At 39.3% G+C, this 15960-nt stretch overlaps 1 protein-coding gene across 9 annotated transcripts in view; it reads left to right on the top strand.

Moving 5' to 3' along the window:
• The window catches only part of LOC127370301 (3'-5' RNA helicase YTHDC2), a 47693-nt gene that overhangs the window by 789 nt on the left and 30944 nt on the right, over positions 1–15960 (top strand). For 6 of the 9 annotated variants that reach the window (XM_051412252.1, XM_051412251.1, XM_051412250.1 and 3 more), the window contains exons 2-19: positions 132–288; positions 467–557; positions 2084–2277; positions 2778–2989; positions 3784–3950; positions 6167–6269; positions 6464–6620; positions 7559–7666; positions 7758–7906; positions 8932–9067; positions 10033–10159; positions 10508–10573; positions 12064–12242; positions 12668–12764; positions 13084–13171; positions 14445–14543; positions 14651–14733; positions 14916–15021. In XM_051412252.1, coding sequence (XP_051268212.1) covers positions 138–288; positions 467–557; positions 2084–2277; positions 2778–2989; positions 3784–3950; positions 6167–6269; positions 6464–6620; positions 7559–7666; positions 7758–7906; positions 8932–9067; positions 10033–10159; positions 10508–10573; positions 12064–12242; positions 12668–12764; positions 13084–13171; positions 14445–14543; positions 14651–14733; positions 14916–15021 — 2313 coding nt within the window. In that variant the 5' untranslated portion in view covers positions 132–137. The remainder of the gene's footprint in view (positions 1–131; positions 289–466; positions 558–2083; positions 2278–2777; positions 2990–3783; positions 3951–6166; positions 6270–6463; positions 6621–7558; positions 7667–7757; positions 7907–8931; positions 9068–10032; positions 10160–10507; positions 10574–12063; positions 12243–12667; positions 12765–13083; positions 13172–14444; positions 14544–14650; positions 14734–14915; positions 15022–15960) is intronic. The other 3 variants (XM_051412256.1, XM_051412254.1, XM_051412255.1) reach the window with 3 other exon arrangements.

The following is a 15960-nucleotide window of genomic DNA, read 5'->3' as shown; positions in this document are numbered from 1 at the left end:
TTCAGCAGTTTTAGTAAACATTATGATAGTCTGCAACAGATGGCTGTAGGAAATGTGTTGTGTTTTGTTCACATTGATGAACACAAGAACTCCTGCTATCCCTTTGGTAAGATAACTGTTGTTTGTTGCAGTGCACCATGTTGAATGCTGCTACAGCTTCACAAAAACCAGCCAGGACGCCACCCCGTGGTTCCATCTCCAGCGGCCTCAAAGAAATTCACATCGATGAAGAAGTCAAGATAGCAGTGAACCTCTCTCTGGAGAGGTTTCGCTACAGTGATCTGAAAGGTATCAACTGTTTTTATTTTTTTTTAGAAAGTAAGAGCAGAGCACTTGGTCAACCTTAGCAAAGCATTCGCTAATTTTATATGACAGAGGTATGCCAATGTAATGCTCAGTACTTGTGCCAGTGTGAGAAGGAAAGTATGATTGTCCTAATTACCCTTTCCTTTCCCTGACTAAACAGAGATGGAATTTCCCTCCTCCTTGTCCAGTACTGAGAGAGCTTTCATTCATCGAATGGCACAGTCCTTTGGTTACATCTCCAAGAGTAAAGGGTAAGTTCACCCACAAGGACATGTGCTCACCAATTGTCTGAAGAATTTGGTAAATGTAATTTACTAACATACACTCAGTTTCAAAGGGGTAGACGTTTTTTACATTAAAGCTAGATTTGTAGTTCTGTGTTAAGGGGTCATTGTGTAGCTTTGGAGCCCACGTACATAGCTGCTGTAGGCTATACTGTAGCTAATGTAGACTTCAGAAGTGTAATTACAGGTTGTGGCTACAGTTATACCCCATGATCAAATTTTTTTTTCAATTCAATTTTATTTGTATAGCGCCAATTGATAACAGAAGTTATCTTAGGAAGCTTTTCAAATAGAGCAGAACCCTGGTAGTTGAGGGGTTTTAACGTATTGATCACGAATGACAAAATCCTTCGTTTGAGTCTTTAATCAGTCCCTCCAGAAAGAGTTTTTTTGTGATTGTTGCGGGCAAAAATCCTTGATTATGCGGCACGTTTTCTTAAAGAACGCAATGGAATATGCGGGATATTTATGCAATTTTATGTGATGAAATTGCGGGATCTTGCTAAAATTGCGGCTTCATTGCGTTTGCAGTAGCGGGTTACCCACGGGTCGGGTTGGGTCGGGTCATTATGGATTAAATATGTCCAATACAGCCTACTTCTTAACAACACTGTTGGGTAAATCCACCTGCGACCTGACGTCACAAAAGCGCCTATGTATATATTTGTTTTTATTAAGATTTGAATTTGTTGTTGCCAGTTTCCAGTGCCACTCGAAAGGCTGTTTTCAAGCGCATTTGTAAGACCAAATAAAAGCCTTATTTAATGACATATTTAACTTGTATTTAATAGCGGCGGGGCGGGGTGGGGCGGGTTGTGAAAATAGATGAGGTTGTGCGGGGTGGGATGGAGCAGGTCAAATTATTAAATAAATGCGGGACCCGCGGGTTGGAAAAAACCCTGATCCGCTCATCACTAGTTTGCAGCTTTTCGATGACGTTCATGTCGCGTAATTACGTCCCTTCATAACGTTCCAATGGCAACAGGGGAAAATGGTTGCTCTTGTGTGAAGTAAACGCAACATTTTCAACTTTCTGCTAATATATATGTGACTTTTTTTGTAACGAAAATGCGGGGGATTATGAAATGCGATCGCATAATCGCGTTTTTCTGGAGGGACTGTTTAATGCATGTCATTCCTCATCTAAATTTGTCTTCCTATTCAGTATGCTTTTTTGGCATGAAGGTCAGGTGACCACTACTGCTAAAGCACTGAAGATAATACAGTTCAGTAATGAGATGAGAAAAACAAAAGAAACTCACTCTCTTTCTAATAAAGACATAAAATACCCCTGAAGGACATTGTCTTCTCAAACTCACAAAAATAAGACCCAGGTTGTCATTTTTTAACAGGACCAAATGTAATGCAAAACTAAGACCACCCTGAGATTTTTGGACCATTTACAGCACCAGTGTTTGGCTCTCAATAAACACAAGCCAAAAATTTGTTTTAATAAGTGTGTAAGTGGAAGACCATGTTTTCTTCTTTTTCAGGAAAGGACCAAATCGCTTCCTTACCATCAGGAAGAAAGATGGTTCAGACAAACCTCGGCCTACCATGTCCCTTACTCCCTCCCACAATTCCTTATATTTCATCCGCAACCTGCTTCAGAGGTTTCCCATCAGCAATAAAGAACGCATAGACCTGCAGCCAACACAAGTAGGCATGTCTGTGGCTGCAGAGCCTGGTGAGTGTCATTGTCTGTGTATAAGCTAAGACTGTGCAGTGAATACTATGTGCATGTGATATAATATCTATTCTGAGATTCAGAGAATCATAATCTGATTCTGATTCTGATTTCTGAATCAAAAATCAGCAATTCTCTCTGGATTTTTTTTTCCACCCTGACTTCTTGTGCAGTCCAGTGTGTGTCTAAAGAAGAACAAGAAAAAAAACTTAAGACACAGTGTAGCTTACTGGTAGCTTGCAGCTGCACTTTTCAATTTGACACCATGGAGTTGGAGATGTGCCGCAGTTCTTTGATTGACTTTTGGTGTCCACCGTCGCTACGGTTATCTAGCAACAAGCTCATGGTAAATGTTAAAAATGGTCACTCAAATCACCCTTGTTTATGAACATAGCTAATGGCAGAGGCAAAGATTTTACAATAGTGATTAAATGTACACATTCTAGTGTATCTAGTCTCAAGACACCAACCAATCCACAGTGTCACATAATATTCTTCAGCTCTTCCCTCAGACAACAGCGACAGGAATAGGGCAAGCGGGCGCTTAAACAACGGCATACCCATGGTGCCTCGGAGGAGGAGTCCATCAGAGCTGGACAGTTTTCGACGCGCCCTGCCTGTTCATGAACGGCAGGAGGAGATTATCCAGCTCATCAGAGAAAACAGGGTGGTGCTGGTAGTGGGAGAAACTGGCTCTGGAAAAACGACACAGGTGCGTCTGTCTGACCGACAGTCCAACTCTTTGGTCCTCACTGAAATATCTCAAGAACTAGACAGATTGAGATGAAATTTTATAAATACATTCATGACCCTGGCGGGAATAAACCCTAGTAAATTTAGGTTTTCAGTGAAATATCTTTTGGATGGATTTCCATGATATTTGCAACACACATTCACTGTGTGTACTTTGTTTGTAGTCCTAATTAGCAAATTAGGCTACGTTCACACTGCAAGTCTTAGCACTCAATTCTGATTTCTTGCTCAGATCTGTTTGTTTTTTTTTTTTTTGGCTGTTCGCATTGCTTTTTTAAATGTGGTCCATATCAGATTCCAGTGTAAACAGGTCACTGTCCTGAAGTGACCCGCATGACAAATGTCTACAGTGATGTAAAAGTATAAATATTTAATTATGATATGACTGTTTACACTGAGGTCACGTTGCAAAAAATCTAAATTGAACTGATCAGATTCCATGTGATTTGTGTTAGTCATACTTTCATGAAAAAATCAGATCTGAGTCACATATGAGCAAAAGAAAATAAGATTTTGGCCACTTTGGTCTGCAGTCTGAACGTGGCCTTAGTCTTGTTAGCAGTAGTCTTGTGTCTTGTTTTTTAATACATTAGGCTACCAGGATGCCTCTATTTATGACAAGAAGAATTTTGTCACTGATTAGACCATTTTATTTAAGAATATTATGATGCTGAACCAAAATTGCAAGATCTTAGAAATGTCCAGAGGTTGAACTCTGTAAAGGTAATCCAGTGTCACTGTGTTATTGCCCAGATCCCACAGTTCCTGCTGGATGAGTGCAGCAGGAATGAAGAGCCCTGCAGGATCTTCTGCACTCAGCCCAGACGCCTGGCTGCCATTGCTGTGGCTGAGAGAGTGGCAGCTGAGAGAGGAGAGAGTGTGGGCCAGACTGTTGGTTATCACATCAGACTAGAAAGCAGGTAGATTAGCCTAGCCTTTTATCTTTGGTAGAAAGACACTAACACTTGTTTTGTTAATAGTCTACACTTGTAGATTATTGTAGCAACTGATCCAATTCAAGGATGATCTACAGTAAGTAGATCCACACACTCCCATTGGAAAGCAGTTTAATACACAGGAGGCGTTAAGTCACTTTATATATTATATAAGTAAAGTAGTATCTCATAAAGTGATATATATATTCTATTCTATATTCATTCAATCTTTATGTATAGTTTGGAAACTGAATGTGTGTTTGATTAAGTACAGTTTCAGAAAATTCTGATTTGTAAAATGTAATTAAGTTTATTTTGTGCAAGCACAATGGGCCCCACACAGAAACCACTCGTACGTCTTCGTTCTTAAGTATACAACTGATTTAGGAGAACTTACAGCATTCACCAGTTTTCTCTTATTTCGAATTTTGTCTCTGGTACAAACACAATTTATGAGTGGTCCAGACCATGACTAATCATATGCAATTAGTCTGCTGTTATTCAAGCAAACATTTTATACACAAGAATTGTATATTGCATTACTCTCATGTAATTTTGAGTTTTCTATGTAAATTGCCTTTCATAACATCATCATAACGACATCATCCTGTTTCTGGTAATTATGATATAGTTCTAAATGTATCATATGGCTTAATAATGTCATCATTAACCTAAATTTGCTATTGATGGGGTTAAAATTCTTGTCACATTAAGGTGTATGCAGGCCACTGTCCAGGGGAACAGACCTTGTTGGAATGCCTAACAATACAACATCACCTATTCAATTCAATTCAATTCAATTCAATTCAATTTTATTTGTATAGCGCCAATTCATAACAGAAGTTATCTCAGGACACTTTTCAAATAGAGCAGGTCTAGACCGAACTCTTTATAACATTATTTACAGAGACCCAACAGTACCACCATGAGCAAGCACTTGGCGACAAGGGCAAGGAAAAGCTGCCTGTTAAAAGGCAGAAACCTAGGACAGATCCTCCGGCTCTAGGTGGGTGGTCGTCTGTCTCGACCACCCACCTATCATTGCATGTATTCTCTAGCTCTATGATGGAGTCTTTTCCTTGACCCCCTCCTGTTGCAGCCATTAATGGCCTCGCTTTTCACATCAAATTACTACTTCTTGAAGGTGCAGCTGTCGCTCAGGAGGTAGAATGGGTTGTTCAGTAATCAGAAGGTTGTCAGTTTGATTCACCGGCTCCTCCTGCTGAATGTCAAAGTTTTGTTGAACAAGATACTGTCACCTGAGTACGACCCTCAGGTGACTCAGCGTTGACTGCAGTAGTCACTTTTTACCACTCTTTGACTTCAGCAGGTCCTTTAATTCCACACCTGACAGTGTTAAAAATGATAGACTCAAATTCAATTTCCAGTGGCACATATTTCTGCCCATATACTACCTTCTAAGATCACTGTGGTAAATGTATTTATATCTCTTATGCCCAAAGATCAGAACAAATCAGTTTAATAAACTAGGACACATTGTGAAAGAGCCCATTTTCAGCTGTTGAAGAGATTCTTCTTAGATCAGATCAGTTTATAAATCCGTTTTCCCCGTGCGATGTGGCTAGGTGCAGAAGAGGGGAAAATCCCTCATATAACATATAATGTTACGTTTTCAGTCATGCCAACTGCCAACTATAAATAGGCAGCAGAATTTACTGTGCTTGATGAAATTGATTCAGAAATAGTGGATTGTCTGTGAGAAGATGTACCCATGCTCACAGCCATTGTCATTAATTTAGAGTGCAATAGCAAAATACAAACATTATGCAGCCTAAGAGAAAACAGAAAATAGTCTTCTTTGCTGTCATAACACTCTCAATTTTCAATTTAATATGCTTTTACATTAATGTAAACGACAAAAAGACATTACTTTAACAGATAGATGAAGCCAACTGTGTTATGTATATCAAGTCTGCATAGTTCTCTGACAGGTGATTAGTGGTGTGGTTGAGGCATTTAACTATTAAACTTAATTTAGCAAAATATGCATTTTCATAAACTTTCCTATCATTTCTATCATCTATCATTATTATTATTTTTTTTTTATTGTAACAAAAATAATTTCCCCCTGGGATTATTAAAGTATTTCTGATTCTGATTCTGATTTGCAAGCTTCTGGCAACGATTTATATTGCTTAATATGGACATGTCTCTTGTAACTGTTGACTTTGAAACCACAGGGTCTCCCCCAAGACACTGCTGACCTTCTGCACTAGTGGCGTGTTCCTGAGAACACTGATGGCTGGAGATGCCAGCCTGACAACTGTCACACATGTCATTGTGGTGAGCATCAAGGCTACAAATGTACACTCTAAGAAAACTGGTCAACTCTGTAATCCTGTTTTATGAAATACACATTTGAAACTGGGACTGTTCTTTAAAGAGGAATAACAGCGTGCTGAAAAGCAAGGTTTAGCTGTTCTCTCTGGTTGAAAGGTATGTAATATTCATCACAGTGAAATACTGTGTTTTAACAGGATGAGGTGCATGAGCGTGATGGTTTGACTGACTTCCTGCTCACTAAAATGCGGGATATGCTTCAGAAGATCCCCACACTGAAACTGATCCTCTCCAGTGCAGCTCTGGATATAGACCTGTTCCTTCAGTACTTCGGCTCCTGCCCTGTAATCAACCGTAAGACCTACTAACACTGTGTTCATTAAAGGAATGCTCATACCAGCTGTTACAGCAGCTTAAGAAATTTGTGTCTACATTACATTAGTGTTGTTTGTATGTTACAAACAGCATAATATAGTGACAGCTAGTTGGCTTCTCTGTCACACTGTCACATGATCTGCTTCAGTACACCTTAGGAACAAATATTACTGGGACCACTACAGAAAATTGCAGATGGACAATAACCAGGAATTAGGATGATAGATTCTGTCGCTGACCATACACAGTCCAACCCTATACTACAATTCCACCAAGTCTTGTTTATATCCCTGTAATACTTGAGACACTCTTCTATCGATTTATATACAAATATGTGTGGTCCTTTGAAAACCTGGCTCCTCCCGCTGCATGTCGAAGTATCCTTGAGCAAGATACTTAACCCCAAATTGCTCCAGATGATGCATGTGTGAATGTGTGTGAAAGGGCGATTGTGGCATGTAGTGTAAAACAAATACAAGTACAGGACCATTTACCATTTAATGCAAACTGATGGCATTTCTAAATGGCCTAACTTATTCTGAAATAATGGGAGAGAAGAAGTATGCATGCAAGACCTTTACCATGTATTATAAGAAATAATTTGAAAAATACAGGAGCAAGAGTGTTACATCCTGAAGATTTTATTTAAGGAACAGTTTCCAAATTTAAAGTGAAATGGGTCATTTGTAACTGGAAAAAATTCTGTTTGTGTATATGTTGTTTGCTCATGGTGGTACTGTTGGGTCTCTGTAATTAATGTTAAAGAGTTCGGTCTAGACCTGCTCTATTTGAAAAGTGTCCTGAGATAACTTCTGTTATGAATTGGCGCTATACAAATAAAATTGAATTGAATTGAATTGAATTGAATGTTGTTAATTTTATTATTAATTAATTAAGATTTTTCAAAATATTTTTAGTCAAAGGAAGACTGTTTGAAGTGAAGGAACTCTTTCTCGAGGACATTCTGAGGCTGACGGGCTTTAACAATAAGGACATGAGGAAATACAAGGAAGAGACACAGAGAAGTATGAAACTTTTCTTAAATTGTCCACTAAGTCAGACTGAATGAAAACTGTCTTAATTTCCTCTGTGTGTATCACATGCTCTGGTTCTTAGAGGAGAAGAAGCAGAAACGTCTAACGGAGTGGTGTAAGGCAGTGCAGAACAGTTCTGTTGAGGAGGAACAGAGGGCCCCTGTGTCTGCCTCAGGCTTCCTCCAAGACAGCAGCTCCCTGGACAAAGGGGGCAGCACCTTCAACAAGCCAGTAAACCAACACACACATACACACTACTCAATGCAATGCTACATTGGGTCTGATCAAGTCCAGTGTTCCAGCCTTCAGCACCGCATCCTGTTATCAATGTGGTTACAGTTACAGTTACTTATTAAATGCTAATTTCTCCCGAGATCCCTTCCAAACATAGGACATATACAGTCTGCTTGGAAAAATAATGTGCATCTCATAATTTCAACATTAAAGTCGAAATTATAGAAATAATCTATTAATATGCAAATGTTCATTTCTAAACTCTGTTCGGGAGCTGCAACTTGTCCCCGAGACGAAAATATCAGGGGATTGTTGCAACACAGAGCTTTTCTCTTGTAACACAGCAGTGCTGTATGTGCTAACTATACTGGCTGCTGCCACTAGCTAACTAACTTCAGGAGGATACACTGTTTGGTCTGGTAGTGGTGGATCGGTGCGATGAACAGATGTGGAGGGTCATCTTTTTTCCTACAGGGGCTAGCAGTTCTGTAGGCCCTGTCAAAAAGTCTCTGATTTATCAGCTGTAAGTCAGAGTTGGGTGGGGTTATGCAAGAAAATAACTAGTTTGTATGCAGTGTTTGTCTGACCTCTGTGGAAACTCAAGCACATTTTTTTTTAGAAGACATTTATAATGTTGCACTATGTTGATGAAAAATGGGAAATGGACTGCACTTGTATAACTAACTAACCCCATTCATACACGAAGTGGGAGATTGCCGGGGATTGAACCGCCAACCTTATGATTAAGGGACCCCTTTCTGTCATTGAGTAAACTGACAACTTAACTTTAAAAATAACATTTTCAGTTAGTTTTTTTTCCACAGAAATCAATGAAATACTGAGCCTGCTGTATAATTGAAAAGAAAAGTTTTTTAAACCCCTTAAAATCGAAATTTACCCCTTGTGCAACTTGATGATTCCTAGTTGCGGTCTGGATGTGTGTTGTATTTAGGTGTGTCCTGTGAAACCTGACTGTTTATGCTTGGCACTAGGTTGAGTCACTGTGTGATTTTGTGTCACAGAATGAGAATGGTACAGAAGAGCTGGAGCCATGGCTGCAGAAAGAAATGGACGCCTGCATTTCCAACATTTTCCTCAGTGAAGACCAGGATGCTTTCATTCAGCTCTTCAACCTCATCCTCTATGAAAGTGTTAACGGTATGACTCTTTGGGCTGATCTCTTATTCATCTTTTTGGAATCATTCAGTGTTTTTTTTGTAGGATTATTTATACATTTTAAGGTTTGGCATTTAAACACTGTAATACACATGATACAGAATATCTGATTTCTTTCATCAATGTAATGATGTACCTGTATTTGTCAGGTATATAATTCCCTGGATTAGTCATTCCTGTCCTCTGGTTTTTTTTTTAATTCATCAGCAGTTTTTCAACTCAATTTTCAGAAACTACTATATTATGATATCCTATACAGATACAATATAAGATTGCATATAGTGTAATAAATTAAATACATAGATTTATTGATACATATTGCCTATCCCTAACTGCTGGTTTTACTTAACTTCCCGTAAAACCACAACTTATTACACTTTCAGCATTTGTATGGACACAAACAAGATACAATCTGTTAATTCAGTGTTTCTCTCCAGATGACAGTGTAACTGTAGTAGGAACTCCAATGGGTACTCTTTTCCACACAGGCTCATGTCTACGCTGGTTTCTCACACACACCAGCTTGCCTTGCCTTGCCTATTACTCTAGGTCCCTGTTTGTGTTGCCCAAAAATGCATTTGGGATTTTTGTGCATTCTGTTTTTACAACAACAGGTAAGCCGCGTGTGGAGGAGGCTTGTTGTTAATGGTGTAGACTTGGCTTTGGTGTGTTGGGATGGCACAATCACACTGTATTGTATCATATAACATAGGGTGCTGGGAATCATAAACAATCAACTGGTCCGCCATAAGTTCTGGTGTGACATCCATACCATGTGATTGATGCCTTTATTTGCAGTGCTAAAATGTGATGTGTTTTTGCTGCATTCTGTGTGAAATGTCATACTGTTCATACTATTTGTACAATGTATGCTGAACATACAAATAATTTCTGGGCTAAAAACTTGCTAGCTCTACTTTTCCTAATACTTATATTCTTTTACCAAGTTGACTACAGGCACAGTGAGACAGGGTCCACACCTCTGATGGTGGCAGCAGGCCGAGGGTTCCTCCCACAGATGGAACAGCTGCTCAGCATGGGGGCCGACATCGACATGAAAGCATCCAATGGATGGTAAGACAGATATCATGTTATAGTACCAAGCTGATGTAAGCCATGTTAAATGTCCCATTAGTTTCCAATGATTTGAAGCGTTAACTGTGATTCATTACCAATATTTGTTAGTTGTCCTTTCATAGTCTGTAGAAATGGACGAGGCATGTATTTTAACAGGCAGGTATTTCTACGACACCAGGCATGTTCACATCATGACCAATATTGCAGACTTTACACTCAAGCAACTACGTTTTCCACTTTTAAACATGTATCTACTACATCATATTGTTTTGTTTTTCAAATATTCTTTCAAGCTCTAGGACACATGTGAATGCATTGACCAGCAGTGTTTTCATCACATTTCAGGACAGCCATAGACTTTGCCAAACACTTCCAGCAGACAGATGCTATGGATCTTCTCAAATCCTCCATGTGAGTGTAATGTTGACATGCATAATACATGACTATGTAATGCAAAGTGAAACATATATCTAAATCCATATTTTGCTTATCCTATGAGTTTCTGTTGGTGCTTTGACCTAAATGGCAGCTCTGGCTATTTGGGGATGGCAGTAGCTCAGTCTGTAGGGACGTATGAACTACAGTATAGTGTGGAATAGTAGCTGGAGAGGTGCCAGTTCACCTCCTGGACACGCTGCAGTGACACTTCACTAGAGAGTTGAGGTCTTGCCTATTTTCTCCATGAGCCAAGAGCAGTGAAAAGGATCTGTTCATAGACATATTATACCAGCAACATATACACCTTTTAGAAAGTGCTGGGTGCTGCAACTTGCATATATTGGCAATTTGCATAATTGTCATACAGGTAATTAGCATTGATAAGCATAATCACCTATTTAGACAATATTTCAGCAGCTGCTTGACCAATTTAACTATTGAATATTGGAGCGCTTATGGGGGTTATTCAGGATGCTAAATCAATTTCTGACATTTTCAACATACAAAATGGCCATTTAAAGTGGCCGTATTTCAACTCCTGGGGGGCTGTCAAAATCGACTCAAAATTCATCAAAATTCATCGGTGCTGAAATTTTGTCTATACAGGCGATTATGCCTGTTGATTCTAATTATGCAAGTTGCCCAACATATGCATCGGTCAGTTTCTAAATGCTGGAGATCCATATTGTACATTTCTAACATATAACTTTGGGGTACTTAACATTTGTGGGTTCACAATAGTACTCTATTGGCTGGCAAATAGACTAAAAGCCCAATTCAGTGTAGAAAGATAGGGCTGGCAGCAGCAGATATGCTCTTTTTGTGGACACCACGTGTGTGTAAGCTGAGGCATGCACTGCTCAGGCATGCTTTGTGGCCCAAGCGTAAGCACATTGAGGTACGTGGCTGAAGGGGCTCCTGAACTGCTTCAGCTCAGCATGGAGAGAATGAGAGGGGTTGTCCATGATAGCTTTCGGCTTCCCTCTCATCGGCTTCTCTGTCACTGATAGGTGTTTCAGGTAACAGACGTTCAGCTTACTTTCTAGTTATCCTAGATATGCTCTTGTTGTGATATTAGCTATGGTAGAAGAGAGTATCGCTGTCTGGAGCTGGTGTGCTGGCTATGGAAAGCATCTTGTCCTCTCTGCATGTTAGCTTTGCAGCAGCAACTATAGTGACAGTTTGCAAACACACAACAAAGCTAACGTTAGTTATATTACTTGCTGTGTTGTAGTTTTCTTTATCTCATGATATTTGTGGTATTGGATTTCTCCAGAATCACTTACACCACCTTTAAAGCTGAAATGAGTAATGTTCAACCCTCTTCCCATAACTTTTGTGCAGTCCCTAAAGGAACTACATAAAGGCATGTCCAGTTTTAAATACTGTTGTACAAGGTTTTTAAACTGATAAACTTACTGGACTTCTGATCAGCTTACTCCTACATTTCTTTTACCGTGCAGTCCTTTGGGAGAAGTGAGCCGCCTGGATGAATCCACTCTGATGCAGTGTGGCAATACAGAGCTGGGCACTGAAGAGCAGGAGCTGCTCAAACTGTACCACCACAGCTTTGACGATGAATGGGTGGACCTGGACCTCATCATGGATCTGCTGCACAACATCTGCTCAACCAACAGTGACGGTGAGTCTCAACACTTATCTGGATTATAACGATATAGCTGCTTATTGAGCAGTGTATTTTATTGCTACAACAGAAAATTCACTCTACCAATATGACCTTTGACAAGGAGGTCAGAGCATCTCCAAAACTGCAGCTCTTGTGGGGTGTTCCTGGTCTGCACTGGTGAGAACCTATCAAAAGGGATCCAAGGAAAGAAAAGTGGCAAACCAGCGACAGGCTCATGGCTCATTGATGCATGTGGGGAGCAAAGGCTGGCCCGTGTAGTCGATGCAACAGACAAGCTACTGTAGCACCAAGTGTTGACATGCTAAATATCGTACGGCAGAGCAAAAGAAAACTCTACTTGTAAACACAGCAAGATTTCAAGGAACATGGATAATTTTTCAAGATTATCACAATATGAGCTTTTATCTGTTGGTTGTCAGGTGCTGTCCTGATTTTTCTTCCTGGATACGATGAGATAGTGGCACTCAGGGACCGCATCCTGTATGACGACAAGAGATTCTCCACCCACTCTGACAGGTGAAATGTATATTATATATCATGCAATACCTACAATACCTTAGGTTTTTAGTATGATGATGAAATTCAACCTAGGTTATGTTCATTTGAAGTCATGTTAGAGAAGTTTCTTCATAGTATTTTAAGATACAAATAAATACTGTATTCTTAGATAGATAAATATTGTAGACTCAGTTCTGGATTAATCTTCCCCTTAATCAATATACATATATTTTGTTTTACCATTCCTTTTTTTTTATGTCAGTTTATTGTGTTGAGCAAAGTATAGCATAGCTGAATATTATGTAGTGTGTTTCTGACAGGTGTGTCAATCTCTCAGGTACCAGGTGTTCACTCTACATTCAGACATGCAGACTCTAGATCAGAAGAAAGCCATGAAGACCTCTCCACCTGGTGTCAGAAAGATAGTGAGTGTCTGATTTCACTGATGTCAAAGACTATTTTAATGTCATTTGATTTGATTGGATTCACTACACTTATAATGGCTTCCAGCAAAGCTTTAATTTAGTCATAAGTTGATATAGAGTATTCTATGTATAAAGAAAAACTTTGTTTGAAGACACTTCATAACATGTATTGACACACATTCTAACTAGTTTAACTATCCTTTTTTCCAACATCAGCATGTTACAACTCTCTAGAAAACCCAACTGAGTGGTACATTCCAGCTACTGTACCCTACTTCTTTGACTACTACTGTAGGATGCATCTTGTACTGTACGTGTTATGGTTGTCAAATGACACAGCGTGCCAGTGTGTGTTGCACTTGGTGCACAGTAGTGCCTATGAAAAATATTTAAAACCAAATACATTTTACATCACATTCCTTTAATTAAGTGTGATGAAACTCATGTGTTTACATTAAATCATGTCATCACTTTTTGTAATGCATCCGTCCAAAGACCACATTAACACTGTCACTGTCACAGATGCTGAGAACTGCTGCTTTGTACCAAATGGTAAATGGACTGTACTTATATAGTGCCTTTCTAGTCTTTTGACCACTCAAAGTACTGTAAGCAATGTACACTACATGCCACATCCATCATACAGTGATGTCAAAGGCCATCACCAGCAGAAGGTAATTCATTCATACACCCATACACCAGAAATTTGCAATTTGGGGTTCAGTATCTTGCTCAAGGACACTGCAGCAGGAGGAGCTGGGGATCAAACTTCTTACCTTCTGATTAGTGGACGACCTACTCTATCTCCTGAGACACAGCTGCCCCATGTGTCAGTGGTTCCCAACCTGAGGGTTGGGACCATGACTAGAGGTTGCCAAAACTTCAAGGGGGCTTGTAAGGCTTCCTTAATTTATTTATTTTGAAGAAAACTAAATAGAAGTTTAGATTATTATTTAGGATCTAAACTTTGAAAACCTGAACACAGGGTATATTCACAGAGCCTTAAACAGCCTCGTCCTGCATTAGAAAACTCAAAACAACCAAAGAACTTAGAACAATGGCCAAATGTCAGGGAGAAGAAAACACTAAACTAAAAGTGTATAATATCATGAAATATGTCACTTGGTAAAGGGTCATCAGTTTACTCACTTATAGACATTATAGGTCCCTTAAGGAAAAGGTTGGGAACCCCTGCCATTTGTAAATAGCATGGTTTTCCATTTGAATGGAATTCTACAGGAAATTCCCTCACTATCAAACTAATTTATAACAGGTCAATTTTCACTTTCAGATTCTTTCTACTAACATTGCTGAGACAAGCATCACCATCAACGATGTGGTCTTTGTCATTGATTCAGGAAAGGTCAAAGAGGTACAGTCACTGCTAAAGAGTTTGGTTTACAAGAGTAATATGACGTCTAACAATAGATGGGATTTGGAACATGGTTAGTAATTGACTAATAAAGTTTCCCATTTCAGAAGTCCTTTGATACTCTCAGTAATGTATCCATGTTAAAGACGGTTTGGATCTCAAAAGCCAGTGCTCTGCAAAGGAAGGGAAGGTAACAAGGACAACATCCAATTCATTATCTCCTCAACAGATATTGTATCTTACATCTAACCTGATATTCTTTGCTTGTGACTGAATGAAAGTGTCTGCTGCTGTTAATCAACAAATCAGTTTTTACCCACTGTGGGAGAAAGAAAACTCAAAGAATTTACTGAATGTGTTACGTGTCCACAGAGCTGGACGCTGCAGACCAGGGATTTGCTTCCACCTTTTTAGTCGACTCAGGTTCAACAACATGCTGGAATTCCAGGTCCCGCAGCTGCTGCGGATGCCACTGCAGGTAGTGACACTCACATACTCAACTTTTCCTCCTACATCATGCAAAGAAGACTTGACATGTTCACACAGGATGATGATAAATCATTTCTGTGTTTTCTTAATGAACTGCAGTTACAAAGACATTTACTACTATAATTTATTTAATACAATTAAAATACAATTCACAGATGTGTTTAGAATGTTACAAATACTGTTACAAAGTAACAGGTCTACAAACCTTTTCCCTTTTCACCACTGAGTTCACATATACATTTCTCCTGAGCTTAAGGTAGAATCCAAGTGTGAACCTACTGTGATATTGCCCATTGGTTGGAATACGTTTAGAAGCCTCAAGTTTGGTATTATGGCCGTTGCCGTATTGTTTTTTTGCTACCAGCAGCAGTGCAGTGCACGACTCGGGTTGTGCTCATTGGCTGTGCTTAGTTTCAACTGTCTGTTGTAGGAAACATTGGCTTGTCAATCACAAGGCAGCCCCTGCTTTATTGTCTATTTTACTCTTAATGGGAACACAATTTACTAAATGAACACCATGCTGTATGGAAGAAGACTTGAAACTAGCGATTGAGACATAGAAGTTTCTATGGATTTTTTGGATGGATTGTAACTGATTGATTATTGGGGAAATGTGTAGAGAATTACAAGAACACTGGGCCTTTAATCCTAGTCTCTTAACTATGCCCAGTCTTAATCTTTAGTTTCAAACAGGTTATATAAAAATTCACCCTACATACAGTTGTCATGAATGGGGAATTTAGCTAGAAAGACTGAACGATTTTTGTACCAGGCTGTAATAATGTTTATTTCTGCCTTTCACTATGGAGCCTTATTCGGGATCAGTCACTTTTGTGGGCAGCCTCAAGTAGCTGCTCGTTCATTTGGATTCATTTGGCTTAATTGGCCAGCCACAGAGGCTGCGCTTGGTTTATTAAATCACATGCAA

The sequence above is a fragment of the Dicentrarchus labrax genome, unplaced genomic scaffold (assembly GCF_905237075.1).
Source record: "Dicentrarchus labrax unplaced genomic scaffold, dlabrax2021, whole genome shotgun sequence".
Classification (NCBI taxonomy): domain Eukaryota; kingdom Metazoa; phylum Chordata; class Actinopteri; family Moronidae; genus Dicentrarchus; species Dicentrarchus labrax.
This window is presented reverse-complemented; position numbering and strand designations above follow the sequence as displayed.